This window comes from Styela clava, chromosome 1, assembly GCF_964204865.1.
Source record: "Styela clava chromosome 1, kaStyClav1.hap1.2, whole genome shotgun sequence".
Classification (NCBI taxonomy): Eukaryota; Metazoa; Chordata; class Ascidiacea; order Stolidobranchia; family Styelidae; genus Styela; species Styela clava.
The window spans coordinates 3,056,388-3,074,428 of record NC_135250.1 but is presented as its reverse complement, the minus strand read 5'-3'; the positions used below and the strand labels follow the sequence as shown (position 1 = coordinate 3,074,428).

The 18,041-nt window shown below is 35.6% G+C and overlaps 1 protein-coding gene across 4 annotated transcripts; it reads right to left on the bottom strand.

The window, feature by feature from the left end:
• Positions 1–3,187: 3,187 nt before the first annotated feature.
• Positions 3,188–16,261, bottom strand: LOC144425229 (uncharacterized). 4 transcript variants are annotated; one of them, XR_013477394.1, is made up of 10 exons: positions 15,442–16,056; positions 12,565–12,678; positions 9,221–9,319; positions 8,187–8,273; positions 7,272–7,418; positions 6,793–6,894; positions 6,206–6,292; positions 4,573–4,617; positions 4,130–4,252; positions 3,188–3,680 (listed from the first exon to the last, which is right to left on the bottom strand). XR_013477394.1 is itself a non-coding variant. In XM_078114758.1 (10 exons), the coding sequence occupies exons 2-10, from the start codon at positions 15,442–15,444 to the stop codon at positions 4,229–4,231; spliced, it is 708 nt and encodes a 235-aa protein (XP_077970884.1). In that variant the 5' UTR covers positions 15,445–15,514; positions 16,085–16,261; the 3' UTR covers positions 3,188–4,228. The 4 variants fall into 4 exon arrangements, 2 of the variants coding, with proteins under 2 accessions (XP_077970884.1, XP_077970876.1); XR_013477395.1 differs by having other exon boundaries at positions 4,179–4,252; XM_078114758.1 differs by adding an exon at positions 16,085–16,261 and having other exon boundaries at positions 3,188–4,252; positions 15,442–15,514.
• Between the last annotated feature and the right edge of the window lie 1,780 nt (positions 16,262–18,041).

Sequence of the window (18,041 nt, the reverse complement as noted above, 5' to 3'; positions counted from 1 at the left end):
TCATCAGCTATAAATGCACCATTCAGCTCCCTATACGGAACACTAATTGAGATCATTTTCAAAAACATTGTGTATTGAGAACCTGGGAATAGACGAATCACCTAACAACATTACTCATTCACAAATGTAGGCCATGCACATCTCAGTGCGGATTGTACATGTACTAGAAACCACAATACAGATTCATCCAGTGTATATAGCTGAAAAGAACTTGTACTATAGCTGTGTTCATTTTATGCATGGCCACAGGGGCATAGCCAAGGGGTGGTTTTGGGGGTTGTTGACCCCCTTTTGAAATAAATTCATCTTTCTGTATCATACATAGGAATTTCCTGTAATTTAGAACGCTTTTTAGACCCTCAAGACTAATAAAAACATGCGTATTCCAGGCGCAAACTCTTTCAATCTAACTTGGGAAATAACATTTTCAGAACCCCCCTTGATGATTTTCTGGCTACGCCCTAGCATGGTCAGACCCACTTTTTAAAAATCATGCCAATCTTGAAATCTTAATAAAAGATTTGCAATGCAAATGGATTGGAATTACTCAAATATACCAGATCAAACTAAATTTCCGACCCGCGGGCCGAATGCGACCCACAAGGGAAAATTGTGCGGCCCACGAAAAGTGCCATTTTCAAATGGTCTGCGGCCCGCGGAACGAGTTTTTAATTTAGTTTAACCTGATACATGCGAGTAATTCCAATCCTTTCACATTGCAAAGCCCATACCCGAGTCCAATTTATTTCTTTTTAGATTCTTTAAGAAGTTAAAATGCAACAGCAAGCTTGGGCGAAGCGAACAACCATGTCAGAAGATCAATAACCTATGTTAAATTAAAGTGCGGCCCGCGGTTTCACCCAGTAATTTGTAACTGGCCCTCCTGTATTGAAGGTTGCTCACCCCTGCGTTATATGATTATAATTCAGATATACCTACAAAATTTCGCGGGCGTTCGTCCTATCGGTTATTTATTTGATGCGAAAGCGGACAATAAATTTGAATATCCGTATTTAAATATTTCTGCTGAATCATCGCATAGCGACTTCGAATTAAAATTCGCCAGTCCATCATAAACAACTATCGGTGTTTTTATAGAATTTACCAGCGGTTACTTCCGACTATTATTTGTGACCGAAAAATTAAAGAAATTCCGCGCGAATCAGTTTCCCAGTTAGGCGAGGCTCATCGCGCTAAGCGTTAGGAATACGCTCGTCAACGCACTGCTAGACTTCTCGCCGCCGTAGTGTGGTTCACGTAACCGCTGGTAACCGGACGAGAGGTGGTGGTTCGCCATATGGTTAGGCCGTCCTATCGGCTTTCCTCTCACTCGGAATAAATATGTAAATCTTATCCTGTCCTATCTAAGCTTCCAAAATAGGCTTGAAGATACAGTAATGCTCTCGCAGGTTCTCATCTGAATTTACACAGATAGAGTAAAATGAATGCGATATTTAGATGTCAAAATAAGAATGTTTATTTCACAACCTGTACGCTAACCTGGCGGGACTGAATGGCCGAAAATAGAAAAAAACAATATATAGGTATGTTACTTTTTTTCTTGAGTTGCGACAGTATTACGAAAGTAACCGAGAAGGCGCATGACTTCTTCACGTGACTTTCCTCTTCATATCCGATACTCCGACGTGATGGAGTCTAACCGCAGTCCCATTGGCGTCAGAGCGATAAAAAACAAGGAAGCTGTAACCCCGAGTTTTTCAAACATTCCAAGTTTGGACGACTGAATTCTCAGAATTTTTCGAGTCGTTACGACGGAATGACTCTAATCAAACTGGGAAAACTAACAAATAGACCTCACTGGAAGACAATTTTGTGCGAGACTTTCGAATCGTAAATCTGACGAAGTACAATATACGACGTCTTTGTATTAAAAAATAAAACAAAATTCAGAAGCTTATATCACCAAGAGCCCGAAACAGGACTTGTCATCATTTAATACTTTGCTACAAAATAAAGAATTTGTACATTTTGTTTCGCTGTCTCTTAACAGATTCTTTTTAAGCGTTTACATGTTTAAATACTGTAAACAAGATAATAAAGCCGTGATGTTGCACTTTTCTCAAAAAAAAATGTTTGTCGGCAATTGTCAATGACGCCTATCGCGACTTTGATAACTTCAACAATATATACGCAATACGCGTACGCAGGATTTCGTTGAACGAGCATTTTGAAAAATTTAGAATTTTTAATGTCTTGTATATTATAATGTCCTTTTTTGAACTTCATATTGGATTTCTATAAAAAAATTGTTATGACGACATAAATGTTTTTCCCCCTGAAAAATACAGAATTGCAGTTCTAGACAAGATTCGTGCCAGAGGGTTACACTTGGTAACAGCTAGAATTTCAAAACAAATTAAGAAACTCGAAGCTATATTAAGTTGTCATGGTGATAGAAACATGACGTCATAATACACGTTTCCAGTTCCAGAGGGTGTGTAATGTGTACCTGTTGCCCATGACTTGCGGAACCCGTGCAGCTCTAGTGTTGACTACGCCAAAATGTCCAATATTGAAAGCGACCATGAATCAAAATGCTAACTAAAACAACACAACCGTCCTATGCCATCTAGCGGTCAGAAAAAGTCTTCTGGGCGAACGTGTAGCGAAATGTCTGCATACCCAACTGAAACTACGCTACCGTCTTACGCCATCTTGTAATCTGGAAGAGACTGCTGGGCAAAACATCCGTGGAGCGAAAAGTCTGCCTACCATAATTCTCAAATTTGGGAGCTCCAGAAGTATGTGCACCAAGATGGCGCTCAACCTGAACATTGTATGTATACCGGGTTAGAGTTTCAGATTGTGCGCCATCTTGGTACACATACTCCGGGAGCGCCCAAATTTCTTTAAATATCCCATAAATATTCGCCTATTATCATTCTCAAACAACTCACAAAGCCAATAAAACTCAAATTCATAACCCCAATCGTCTTGTGCGACTTTGCTATCGGAAAAGTCCCTATACCAAGCAAAATAAAGTCAACAATTCTAAAGCTACACATCATTATCATTTTACACAACTCCCAAGACAACCTAGGATCGCTCCGTTCTCTTTTTCAATTTTTGCACTTACATGTACCGCCATTCTGAAATCAGAATATTTTCAGCCCATTATCTAAAATCCCCACTTCAGCCAAAAGGGCACACAGACAGTAAATTCATAAATAAACAGAGTTCATACATTGTATATATCATAAATATTCAATGCAATACTAAATAAAGTTGCTAGATCAATTTTTTATACAGTGATCATTATAACATATATATATAGCCAATAGCTAAATCGTAGTCAAATCTGGATTTCACTTAGTGATAGAAATAAAACAAGATTATCAGGATTAAAAATAGCTTGAAAATTGAAATAAAACAAAAATTAAAAAATCGATATTACATTATGATAGGTTTTACATTTCAATGTGTAGCACATTAAGAAATTCGTTACCAAATACGACAACCCTATTCGGATTTTTCTCATTGCGAAAGCGTATTTTCTAAAAAAGACAACCGCCAACTCCTCCTACCACACCGCCTATTGCAGCACCAGTTGCGACGCTCCCAGTTAGGGCGACAGACCCAGCAATGAACATTGGAATGCCACCGCCTAACAACACTCCGACTCCATCACCGAGGAAGGCAACAACATATTTCACCCAGTCCTGTGAAAATGAAACAATATCAATATTATATTCTGAGTCGGAACAATGCCATGGTTACGAAGTACGTTTTCATTAACCCATATTTTACTGATTAAGTTGTTGTATCCTCTTCCGAGTGCGGTGCGTGAGTTTGTTTGCCTTTATTTAGGATGCTATACTGACTGCCCATATACAAATGAATTGAAAGCCTGAATTATCTTTATCGGTTTTGCACAGGCTCGCTTATTCAATAATTAATTATTGTTGAAGTATTTTCTTTAACGGCTTATGTTTACAATGGTGTTGAGTTAACTTATGCGTTAAATATCATATTTCTTTACTGATATTTCGACAGGGCGAGAATAGGAAACATATTATTACACCATATATGCTTTTCAATGTTTCAACCCAAGATTTTAAATTAAAAACAAAATAATAACACAAAATCTGAACAATTGTAAAATGCCTACCTCTGGGTATTTTATAGATTTCAAAACTAGCCTTCGGGTGGGTACTCACTCTCTTTTGCACGCCAATTTTTTCAAGTTTCTTTCCTAATTCCGCGACTTTCATGATGATTTTTTTTTTTCTTCCTGAAAATGAGATGTTTAAAACTTACTCACAACGAAAGCATTTTATTAAGAACAGCTGAAAGACTTGGGAATAAACCTCGAACAGAGACTATAAACAAGCGTTTATTGGATGAGGCGAATGACACAATCGCACAATAGCTCAGTTATACAGGATGCGAAACGACAATTAAAAATTTTCGCGATGAACATCGATTGAGTAAATCAGATTATGTCACATGTATTCCTTTTTTTTTTTTTTTTATAAAAACAAAGCAATAAATGTAGGTATGACTTCAATTTTGACCGGTCTTAAAAAACAGTAAATATATACTTATATATACCTCACGTTCCTTCCGCATCGCTGCCTCTTTCTTTTTAAGTTCCTCCTTAAAAGAAACAATTAGTTGTTAATCTCATGGTTTTGGCAATGGCTTTTTTCGTTCATGCAGGGAACTGCGACTAAGAAAAACGAAATATTGTATTATCATCGGTGACGAGATGCTAAAGATAAGTAGTTAATACGCAATCCAAATTTTATAAATTAAAAAGCGACAATGTAGACTGTAGAGTAACGAAAATAAAACGGAAAACACCACGTTGTTTTTCAGAAAGCCGGCGACAGATTTAAAACGCTTTAGTAGAAATTGTAACATTATGAGACGGTCAGTTGTGCGCGCGAAATACCTTTTTATCCATTCTAAAACTACCGACAGGGCCTTATGTGACTTCTTCCGGATTTTGATGATACATAGGACAATTAATGTTATGTATCTTCAATTTATTTTTTGAAATATTTTTTACTACCCCATCAAATTTTATCGCAGACTTATCTTAATAAATTTGAGTTGAATCGTTTCAAAAGAACGGAGTCATTGTTGTAGGAACATAACAGATTTGTCATATTCGCAAAATCGAATAAATATCAATCAAAACAAAATATAATCGGGCACTTTACCACACATTTTGAAGTCGGCGGTATTTTGCGTAATGATGCTTTTATTTTGTCTACAAAAGCGCTGGTTAAATGGAACAAAATCAAAATAATAAACCATGACGTTTTAAATGCACCCGTTGAACAAGTCGGCTCTTTTATCAATCACGACGACTGTTTCAGAAGCAGTTCCGCGGGAATTTCAAGGCGATGGATATGTATTTTTGATATACTAATATACGTTATATGTATTTTTATTGCACTGAATCAAAAGTTCGCAAGATCATAAAAATATGTATCAAAACTAAATACGAGAATATCGGTCAGAGATCGAAGACTTATCGAAAGTTAGGGGGTCCCCCAAAACAGCGCTCGTACTCCATAGTTACACCTTGTGTCCCATCACTAATTAATTAATAACTCGCTAATTATACGATATAATTCGCCCAAAATCAATATGCTTCTGATCCTTGATAAGATGAATGCACATGCAAAATCTGGAGCAGATTCAATCTCGCTCTCGTGAGATATCGCGTGCATCTAACAGACATACAGACAGACAGACAAATACCTATCAACATACTTCCCGATTAAAATCGATAAGTAACAATCAGGCAGCCTATGTTACATTATGATGTCCAAGATTGCTGTGGTAGAGTAGTTATGTTTTATTTTGCCGTAAGACGACACAACCGCGAGTTACGTTGAACACAACTAACACTTTTTAACGGAAGGTTCAATCGCAGGGACCGTTGCAGAAGACATTTAGTTGAAATTTCAGGTTCCGATACTCCCCCCTCCCCTCTTTTGAAAATCCAGGTTACACCCCTGGTATGTACAAAGATTTGAAAAATAGGATAAAATTCACCATTTGTTACATTAATCAACCTTCTTTCAAATATGTTTGTTTGCATCATATGTTTTATAAAAATGAGAATCATGTGATTCTATATGTCAGACGATAGTCTACGATTGGGTTAGTAAAGTTGGGAGGCATTAAGATCATTTGCCTTAACTCACAGTAAAATAAATGTCCCACTCACATGTAGTTTTTTTAAACGTTCCTCCTCGGATTCTTCAAAACCCTCATTTGTTGTGTAAGCACCTGCGAAGTGAATATTTCCTCTTACCTTTAGAAAAAAAAAAGGTTAAATTGAGATTATATTAAACATTACAATTACATATTAAATATATTTTCAAAACACTTGTTAATGGATGAACAACATTTCTTTTATAGCAGATGAGATAACGGAAAATTTTTTCGAAAGCTCACGCAGTTGTTACGTCATAATATATTTCTTTGTAGCCATATGTCATGAAAGAACAAAAAGAGTTAGAATAAATAACGGATTGTTAACATACGATATATAATGAATATACGAACACCGAGTTTTATCAGATATTTCAGAGGCTTGAAACTTTTCATCTGAAGAAAAATGATCTCGTTTTTGAGACGTCGCTCGCGGGCCGAATAAATGGTCTCGCGTGCCAAGTTTGGCACGCGTGCCAGGGGTTGCCCACCCCTGGTATAGATGTTCTTCAAACTGAACATTTCCGACTATGTGTTCAACAATAACTTGTTGCTCCATCTCCTGAGATAGAGATAATAAAATATTTAATAATTACTTACCGGTACTCTCCTTTTCAAGCCAGGTCGAGACAGATTTTTCCATGGTATCTCATTCTCTTCAAACCCTCCATGACACGTTTTATGGTATTCAAATGTCTTCCACTGTTAAATGTAATTATAGCCTAACTTGAATAATCTTCTAAGCTGAAAGTACAATACCATAAAAGAGAGTACGATAACATTCAAGTGGATCTTGCGCAAATCTGTTTTGGTATATGTTTCTTCTGATAGCACAAACTTTCAAATGTAAATTCATAGCTTAAAGTTAATAATAGGTAGAGATAACCTAAAAAATGTGTTATGTAATTACCTGACCATCTGAACCGATAAATACGCCACTTTCTGAATATTTGAATTCAATTATACTCAAGCGTGGTCTCACACCTCAAAATTAGGGTAGTGTTCAAAATTTTAGGAAGGATGTAGGGGAATCACTGTATTTGTGTAAAACGTATAAACAGGAATAGGGGTTTCCAAACCTTTTTTGTTTTAGCCTTATTCTCCAATGTTCGAACTTTCTCTTCCGCAGCACTGCATCTTTTCAGTGCATCAACTAGATCATCTTTGAGTTTCTTATTGTCTTCTATGTATTTTTTAGGTTCAGCAGTTAGTTGTTGGACTTTCTCCTGAAAATACATAATAGTGCATGAAAAACATGTTTATTTTGTTTTATTTCAGTCGGATTGAATTATTGTCAGAAACCTATACATAAGGGAAAGACATTTTATAAATGAAAATTAGAAACGTCCTAATTAGATGTCATGTTTCGTACTTTAAAACACGTAAAAAATCGATGAATACGTTTAATTGAGAATTGGGATAAATACATTATGGCGTGTAAATGGGCGCTTCGGTAGTATGTGTACCAAGACGCGCACAACCTGAACTTGAACACAACACATACTATGTTCAGGTTGTGCGCCATCTTGGTGCACATACTACGGAAGCACCTGTAAATGAACCTATATTTATACATAAGCAATTTTATTATATTACAGAAATACAAAATTAACAATCGAAAAGCCCAAAGCTGCTATTAAAAACGTTGGTATCTGAAACCGAAAATAAGTCCCGAAACCAGGAAATTTTGATCTGGTACAATTATTTATTCATTATATATACTTTTTCATTTTAACATTAAACGAATATTATTAATCGAGCGCAATCGGGCCCATTTCGTAAAATTAAGATGCAATACGACTGCCTTTTGATAGTAGGACTGAAACCCATACTTTAATTTTAATATATACATAAATAAATTCATTTCTAGATGTCTAACCACATTCATAATGACAATTAATACAATGTCAGTTCTTACGAGACAAGTTTCCGCTCCTGTGTACAAATTGCGAGAGAAACCCCATTTATTTTTTTAAATTGTAAGTTTTACTGACCATATGTACTTCTTGCGTTTTTTTATTTTTGTTCAACATTTCTTCAAAATATCTTTTCTGCTTTGTTTCCGTGTCTTTCTTCTCGGTCTAAGGAAAATAGAACAACTCTTGTTAATTAGAATATACTCACTCATGTGTTTAACTCTTAAAATAGATTCAAGAGAATTAGTGAAAGAAGTTAAAATTAGATTACATAAACTATCATGCGACCAGGCGGTCCCTTCTTCAGATAATCATAAAATTATGAAGGAATGTTCTTGTCCTGAGATAACAAATTTTGATGGATTGGAATCAATCCATCAATTACTTAAGGAAATGCATACTTTAATTTTTAGGTGTACGATAATACAAATACAGCTGTTATGAAACAAGTTTCCGCCCCATGTGTATGAAATGCAAAAAAAACAAATTTATTTTACCATATTTCTCCGTGTATAATACGCAGGGCTCTTTTAAGATGTGGATTGTATGAAAATACCAAGGTCCATACGCACGGTCGAATTCAGTCACTCACTTCGGTCACTGGCGTCGACCGCATTTGGTATTTTCGAGAAGCCTGCCTAGCAAGTTTCACTGTGATTTATTAATATGTTTCAAGTGTTTATGACGTCGACATGTCTGTGACTGTCAATCTCAGAGTGCTGTTACCCGGCTTTGAATTATTGCCAGACGCCAGACTGGACGACAACAACAATTAAACTATCGATTTAAAGTGACGTTCTTATCACTAATTTACACTGATTATTGAAATAGATGCGTTGTCCTTTGTTAGACAAGATAGTCCATTCCGTGGGTGTGGGTGTACTGCAACAAGCATGATCTGGTTATAACGGACTTTGTCACAGAAAATCAATAGAAATAAGAAGGAAATGAAACATGTGTATTTGGCAATTGCGTGTAAAATATCGATCAGGATTTTTTGAAATTTTTCTATACCATTGTATAATACGCCCCCCTTAATTTTGGAGATAAAATCCGCGACCGGAAGAGCGTATTATACATGAAGAAATACGGTAATTGTAAATTTCACTGACCCTATATTCTTTTTGCATTTTCAAAATGTCGTTTTCATGCTTTTTGATGAGTTCTTTCATGCTTGTACGGTGTCCTCTTTCCATCGCTTCCATTCTATCCTGATGAAAATAGAACAACTCTTGTTAATTAGAATATAAAGTAGAATAGATTCAAGAATTATTATAAGAAGTTAAAATCAGTTTACACAAACCACCATGAGACCAATCGCGGTTCATGTCCAAGTAATCATGGATGAAAAAGATAGCGACCACCTACGGTTTAATTAACACTATAATTTGGCCTTTTCTTATCATCAGCTATAATTACTGATAGGATATCCAAAATGTTACTTATAAATAATGATACTTGCATAAGTTGCACTTTTTGAACCAAAAGTTGTTCCAAATTTATTGGTAGTGATGCCCGTATCTGAGAACTAAACATTTCGAATATTGAAACTGAATTGACTATGATGTACCAGTGTTTGAATTACGTTATTGCCCACCATAGGCGAGGGATAGAAAACATGATACAAGGTCTATCAAATTGAACTGATGCATATTCAGTATTTATTTTATCATCATAAAGAAAATACACTTTGAGCGAACAATACAATGAAGAGACCTACATATGGCATTTCAGGGTGAAAGGTGGCGCAAGAAACCAAAACTGCTTAACGAGCAGCAACACCCCTGATGAAGTCTAACAAGAATTAATATATAAAAAAGAAAATAATCAAACATTACATCATGAAAAATGAGTTTACAACAAAACAACAAACAAAACTCAATACACACAAAAATAAAAACTCCAAGCACCGCAACCATGGTAACATCATTCCAAAGCCTCAGTGGCACTAAATGCAGTACCGGTATCTGGGGGGATTGCTTTGAAATCTTTTATATAGTGAATAAATATAGTATGGCGGCGGGGGTTACTGGTGCAGGAGACATAAAGACTCATAAGAGAGCCGTAGAAGAGATAAGAAAGCAATCCAATATGATAAAAACGAAGAAAAGCATATTGCTGAAATAATAAGCATCAAAGTCTGTCAAATTGAACTGATGCAATAGGCAGCATGTAAACACTAATAAATACCCTATTAATGAAAATAAGGAAGGAAACAATGCTATTCACAGATGGGTTCATGCTAGGGATGTCAGTTTCGAATATTTTATTTTCAAATAGAATTTTGAATCAGAATGTTGCAATTCAAATATTTCTGAATCCTTATTGGACACTAAGTGAACCTATGGATCGATTTGTTATCACGCATATCAGCCGATCCCGTGCTAAGCGAATGTCGGTGGATTTGGTGCCTGGCGCAAGTGGGAAGTTTTTTATGCGGAACGGTGGACTGTGGGATCTGATCTGGTAATACAGAAGTGACTCGGTAAGTATTTTTTTACATTCACATTGAATCTAAATCACGAAAAATGGATCATCGTCACAGCACTTTATAAAAGTTACAACAGTACCTGTAGTACCGGTACGGTACTCTGTGTAGTCCAATTCGGCGCTTCTCAACCGGCGGTCTGCGGCCCACTGGTGGGCCGCCAAGCATCTCATGGTGGGCCACGAACTCTTTGCCAAATTATTTGTATTTTTCTATATATTTTGTGTTAGAATTTGAATTATTTCGATTTTTAATAGGATAGAAATGCTTTTCTGATGGGGATCCTAAACAATTCCATCAATTTAAGCGTGACAATCGGATGCATCTGCTGTCATGTGCATTTATCGATGATATTTATGCAATGGTGGTATTTTAAATTAGTAATGATTTTATGTTTTCGCAGGTACGAAAGTACGAATCATAAATTAAATATAATCGGACAGTTTAACACACATTTTATGTCCGCAGATTGCAGCGGTATTTCAGACAAGTAATGCTTTTATTTTTTCGTCGACGCAACCGTGAGTTACATTGAACAAAATTAAATTAATATATGGTACGGCATTTTAAATGCTGGTATCGGTCATGGATTTGAAATTTTACGCAACAGAAAAGCCTTGAAAGGAATGGCGGCAATGCATATTACGCAACCGTTCAAAATTGTGGCAACCATATGCGGCGCACGCTCGCGCAGAAGATAACAAACAATCAAAGCGCCAATTGTATTTCATAATCATTACTATACGCGAAACACAGATGAAAATCGTCAGATTTCTCTCGAAAACGAAACACCCAGCTGACCACGAAAAGTGGTTATCATTCGGAATTTATTTACTTATACTAGCCTCTGAAAAAAAAACGATGATAAAGGTGGGCCGAGAAGTAAAACTCTCCGTGAAATTTAAACTCGATATAAAAAGATTCGCCCGTTAAGTCGAATTGTCCGTGTTGTGTAGCCGAGTTGTTCGGAATTCGATACGGCTACTGGTGAGTGACCAGTTATCATTTTTGGTGAAATGATGACAAAGTATTCATTTTTGCCCTCAGTGTCACTTATTTGAGCCTATCTCTTTTGTGTTTTTATGTTACTGTTATTCTTCTTCTTGTTACATCGCTTTTCTCATTCACTACTAGACCAATTTCTCTGTGATTGGATATTGGTATTGTGGATAAAAGGCTCTTACTTTTGTTTATCCTAAATTTTATGGCATCATTTATTTCAATACAAATTTCGTTGAATTATTTTTATTCGTGGGACACCCGGCCTTTGATCCGCCAAGCGTGACGACTGTTTCCGATTTGGGGCGACATTACGTGAAATTTAGTAACCATACGGTAGGAAAAATACTTTGTTTTGGATTTTGTGTCCATGGATCTGAGCATCGCTTTCTTGTTTTTTTCAAATAGAATCGAGGCGTTTTTCACAGAATTGCTTTGATTCGAATTGATGTTGATTAAAATCGCTTAAATTTGAAATTCTAAAACATATATCCCTAATATGGTGGCCCATCGTTGTCACGCGTAAAATTTAAAAAAAATGAAAAAATAAAATGAAAAAACGAAAATAAAAAAATAGTTGTGAAAAAACATAAAAATAATTGAAAAAAAAGAAATGAAAAAAAAATTAAAATTAAAAAAAAAATTGAAAAAAAAAAAACGAAAAAAAAAAAAAAAAAGTAAAGTAATTTTTTTTTTTTAATTTTTTTTTTTCATTCTTTTTTTTCGTTTTTATTTTCAATTTTTTTTTTTTAATTTCAATTTTTTTTATCATTTTTTTTTTCAATTATTTTTATGTTTTTTCACAACTATTTTTTTATTTTCGGTTTTTTATTTTATTTTTTATTTTCAATTTTACGCGTGACAACGATGGGCCACCATACCCTAGTAGGGTCCACAGAATAAGATTATACGTATTACTATTCTTGATCACAGAATATATCACAAAAATACTGTTGAAATAACACTTACGTCTTTCTCTCGATTTGACATTTCAATATTATACATGCACTTTTCTAAGTTTGCGAAACGCTCGTCTTGACTTTGACGAATTATGTCATCTTCTGGGTGTACAATTCTTCTTACCTAAAAATAAGAGGTTTTGAATGAACCCTTGCCATTTTAATAAATCGTTCGAAGTATTCATTCATTAATTACCCGGCCGCTATGCATTAGTTATTATTCTTTCGTGGCTTCAAACGTAGTGTTACAAAAACAACCTGCTGAAACTAAACTATTTATTTTTAAGAACATTCGGTCACGGAGCGTGAGAAGTCTTTAAAAGGGAGCCACTGATACTGGAAGTTTGAGAACCAGTGTTCTACTGTGTACGGGGGACATTTTAACAGACGACGTACCATTGAAACGAGCCTGAACCTTCTTTTCAGGAACTGAGAGAACAAACGAACAGAAACTGTTGTAATATATACTGAATTATATAACGTCACGCTAATAGCCAAATTGCGCAGGTCACACGTTGGCGATTTTCAAATTTTTTTTCATACAAAAGTTATATACGTGATATTGCGCACCTTTCCGTCAACTCAGATTTTATCCCAAGGATTCCGAAACGCATAGAAAGGTAAATTCATGTGGCATGCACATTGTTGTTGTCCGTCCATCATAATGCATTATTTTTGGTCCCCCGTACGATTATTGTGCCGCCACAAAAGCTAATTAAACTTTGGTTCTTTGACATTATAGACGCTAGCTTTATGCTTGTAAATTTGAATTTACACTATAGTATAGTGATTTAAGAATGCATTGCTATTTTATTCTCCATAATTAATATTTATAGGAAGTCTTGTTGTCGCCGGATGGTCTAAATCAGGGGTCGGAAACCCCTGGCACGCGTGACAATTGTGGCACGCGAGAGGATTTCTCATGGCACGCCAAGCGATTTGAGGCAGATTCGGGACAAACTTTATACATTCGAACAAAAAATAACAATTTGACAAATTCATTGGAAAAAACATTCAATATTTAACCGCAATCGACGAGAGGCCGAAATTTGTGTAGATAAGCGTGTGCGGTGCAGTCGACCCCCACCCCCTTTCTTCCTAAATCACAAGAATTATTTCACGACAGCGATAATAATTACTTTCTTTTTGCCCAGAATTGTAAATTTGCTGAAAGTTATTATATATACGTTTACCGGCGGCGAAATGCTAAATACCCACAAAGGAGTGAATTGGCGACGCAATTTTTTTGATTGAGAAGCGGCAATATAAACTACTAATAAAAGTAAAACCGTAAACAATTAATTGTAGGAGGTCCGCGACAAATAAAAACGCTTCTCTAAACATTGTAAATCGCAAAGATGGATTTCGGCACATGGCACACATAAGTTTCGGCGGCGTTGGGAACCATAACGTTGCTAAAATTTCCTTTTTTCCATAATTTTAAAATTTCGTGTTAATATTATACAAGGTTGGAAACGCGACTTTTTCCCGAGTCGTGGTGATATATAAGATAATTAATTAATTAAACTAAAGTATGTTCAATCATTTTCATTGTAATAAGATAAAGTCACTCGGTGAGATTTTATAGCAGACTTGGGGGATTTTTCTGACGGTTTTATCTTGAAAATAATCTGAGTGGCATCATTGCGATAGAGCGGAGTCAGTGTTGCAGCAGCTTAGATTTGTCGAATTTGCAAAATACGGATCAAAACTAGATGGTCTAAAGTTTAACACACATTTTTATGTCCGCGGATTGTCATGGCATTTCAGAGTAGTGATGCCTTTATTTTGTCAGCGCAACCGCAGGTTGAATTGAAGACAAGTAATTTAATAAAGAAGGACATTTTTGAATATGCCCGTAACGATCATGGATTGATTACTTTGCACAACAGGAAAATCATTATTATTCGTCGAAAAAGTCGTTCGGCATGGATTTCGAGGCGATGAATATGTATTTTTGATTAACTGATATACTTTTTATGTATTTAATTGTACTAAATATTAGACTAGTAATGTTTATATTTTGACGCAAGAAGACGCAACCGCGAGTTACGTCGGACACAATTATATGAACATTTTAGATTATCCTAATTGTCATGAATTGAATGTTTTACGGGACAGAAAAATCGGTATACGATAAAAACTCGACATTTTTAACGAGCACGTAATCGCGGTGACTGTTTCATGAGGGAATGAAAATTTTCAATTTTGAAACCCCCGCCTTCTGCAAATTCTGGCCACGCGAATGGCTTACTGGGTACCTCACGGAAGCTAAAATTTTCATCATTTCACCGTGAGCTACATGCAGCCCTAACAAAACGACGAAATAAAGGCGTTCCCGTAGTATGTGTACCAAGATGGCGGACACCGGAACGTAGTATGTGTATCAGGTTAGGGCATAATTTTATTCCAATTTTATTTATTTTAGTTCTATTACGAGTTTGGGGACTAGCCAAATGACTCCCGTAGTATTTGTACCTGAAATTATGGTCTAACCCTATACTACGGGAGTACCGAAATAAATTTTACTTCTTTAGTATTGTCGTAAATACATTGTTTCTGGCTACAAAACTAATCGTGACTCGTGAGTGGCATGTCGTGCAAAGACAGGTCGAATGTAGAATTACCGTATGTCGAAATATCTCGTGAGTTGATTTCCATGCACGTTATCCAATAAAATGAATTTGTTTCTCATCGGCTTACTATTCAAATCAGGTCGTTGGCTATGCAAACCATACACATAAAAATGTTTGTCACGCGAAAGTGCTCATTATTCATAAAATGGCACGCTGAGTTTGAAAGGTTGCCTGACCCCTGGTCTAAATTGTTTGCCCGAAAGTCTCAAATGATAAAAAAAAAAAAAAAGGGACAGCCCGAATGATCTTACCATGTTTGCGGTCTCGTAGTTGCTCAAAATGATTCGAAATAAATCGAATTTATCTTTAATTATTTAGTTGTACCTGTCAAATAAAATATATTTGTCAATAGCAAGCCAACATTCATAACATGTGAGTTCTTGATCTTCTAATAGCATATTGGGTTAATTTTACTAACTTTACTTAACATTTAGACGTGTTTTAACTTAAAATTATTCTAATTTGACTCGGACATTAAAATTGCTGTAACTTGGATTTATCTGGCTTATCACCATTCTTCGGAACTGTAGACTTTGAAAATATACAATTCCAACACATTCGGAACTACGAATATCGAGTGTCAGCGTCAGATAAACAACGATGCAGCCAGCATCAGAGCAAGTTACCAACCCACAAGAAATATTATTGTATCCTACGATCTATATTGCGACTAGCAACCATGATCTTTCTGTAACTACATCTGATAATACCTCGCTATACAATAAAAAGTTTTGCATTTTGTTTTGCTGTCGCTTAACAGATTCTTCTTAAGCGCTGATTAAATGCTGTAAACAAGATAACAAAACCCCGATTTTCAACATTTCTCTAATGAACGAAAAAAAAATGTTAATGACTTCTGCCGCGACTTGGAAAACTTTATTAATATATACTTACAGCGGCGTACGTAGAATTTCGTTTAGCGGTCATTTGTAAATTTATGACGTCATTTTGTGGTATCATTTTGTGTATTCTTTACACAATTGAAAATCCGATGTGACGCCATGTAAAATTTCTATAAAATGGCTTATGGCATGGCAGGGGCGTAGTAAAAGTTTTCAGAAGGGGGGGGGGGGGGGGGGGGGGTGACAATGTGTGACAATGTGTCTTCATTATATTTTTTTTACCCGATAATATTCAGCGGGTTTGCTACTAGAGCAATATAGCACGTATTGCTCTACAAGAAACGTGAGTGCTATATCTATTCAAGTTTAAAAAATACGCAATTTTGCTAATCAGTTTCCCATTTATCCTACATAGTTAATAATATATTTAATAGGCACATAGCACTTGAAAAAAATCTGAATTTTGTCTGATGACAATAACAACACAACCCTGGAGCCTGTCTGCACAGGAAAATTCATTCTTCTTCATTTATCCAAGGTTTCTAGCACGCTATTTCCACGAAACTGAGGGCTTTTCATGGTGTAGAATATTATATAGGATACGTGACATTTTTTCTCTCTGACTTCTAAATTGTGATATGATAAGAAGAATAAAAAAAAGAAGCATAACTTTCTCTCTCGTATAACCGCTTTATTCAAAGCCGTACACCTGTCGAAGATTTGCGCAATATCAGTACACTTTTTTCTATTCTTAACTTTTGAATTGCGACGTGATTACAAAAGTACCAATAAAACGGCGAATAACTCCCTCTCTCTCGTATGACCGATAGGGCTGGGCATTTTCGAATACCTGATGATTTCAGAATCAAATCGAATAATTTTTTCGAATCGAATCGAATCTCGAATACTTGGGAGATATAAAATTGTATGTAACTTTCCTATTGTATTAGGTCCTCCAGACACATAAATTACCGAAAACATAGAATACATCACTCAGGCAGATTGCTGAGCGTTCACACACAATAAAAAACACGTTTTCATCAATACAACATATGTCGAAATTGCGTTGAAAAAGCATGACTTCAATAAAAAAATTGAGAAATATACCTCGACCATAAACGGAAAAAAAACAAGATGGCGGCAATTCGAAATTTTGCTCTGAACCGATTCGAATCATTTCATATTCGATTCGACTCGAATATACGATTCGAAAGGCCCAGCCCTAATGACCGACCTCTTTATTGAAAGACGTACACCTGTTACGAAACAAATTGAGAAACTCTCTTATAACTCGAAGGTTCGCAAAATAGAATTGATTTCAATACGGAACTCCTTCATTTCAAAAAATTAACTTTTAAGGTTGTATATAATTATATCAAATGTATGAATTCACAGGTGCCTCGAAGTATTTCCCTAATCAAAGCCGACCCCCAACATGGAGTGAATTCAATAACATACTTCCCTTTGTGATAATCAAAGTATATAATTTCACTTCCTTGTTCTATTTTTAATGCATTGAAAGTGCAGAGTTTCGCAATATCGTGTAAATTTATTAGATACCTAACATTTTTTATTTTCTTGAATTTCGAATTGCGACATGATTACAAAAGTAACAAATAAAACTGCGCATAACTCTCTCGTGGATACCCCCCCCCTCCCCTTTTTTCAAAGGGGCGTGCCTGGCGCAAAACCTATTGTGAAATAAGAACAATGTATATAATAAAAAACGTGGAATGCAGAACTTATGTCTAAATCGTGAAAATATTATTGTCTCTTGCTGGGGGTTACTTCTCTAATATGAAGACCTGTATGCTATACAAGCGAACTGTTGAAAAACAATAATATATATATATATATATATATATGGTAAGTACACGACACTGCAAATGTTAAATTTTAAAATTCGCTTTGATTAAATGACTAACGAAAAAACAACATTTTATTTGACGACAACAACAACATTAGCCCACATGTGTCTCGGAAATTTTTTTTAATCAAAGCCGACCCTC

What these genes read in the sequence shown, in the direction of transcription:
- LOC144425229 (XM_078114758.1), bottom strand. An exon ending in ATAAGGCTAAAACAAAAAAG is followed by an intron (nt 6,895 to 7,271) that starts GTTTGGAAACCC and finishes TACATTTAACAG; the next exon opens with TGGAAGACATTTGAATACCA. An exon ending in CGATGCGGAAGGAACGTGAG is followed by an intron (nt 4,253 to 4,572) that starts GTATATATAAGT and finishes TCTCATTTTCAG; the next exon opens with GAAGAAAAAAAAAAATCATC.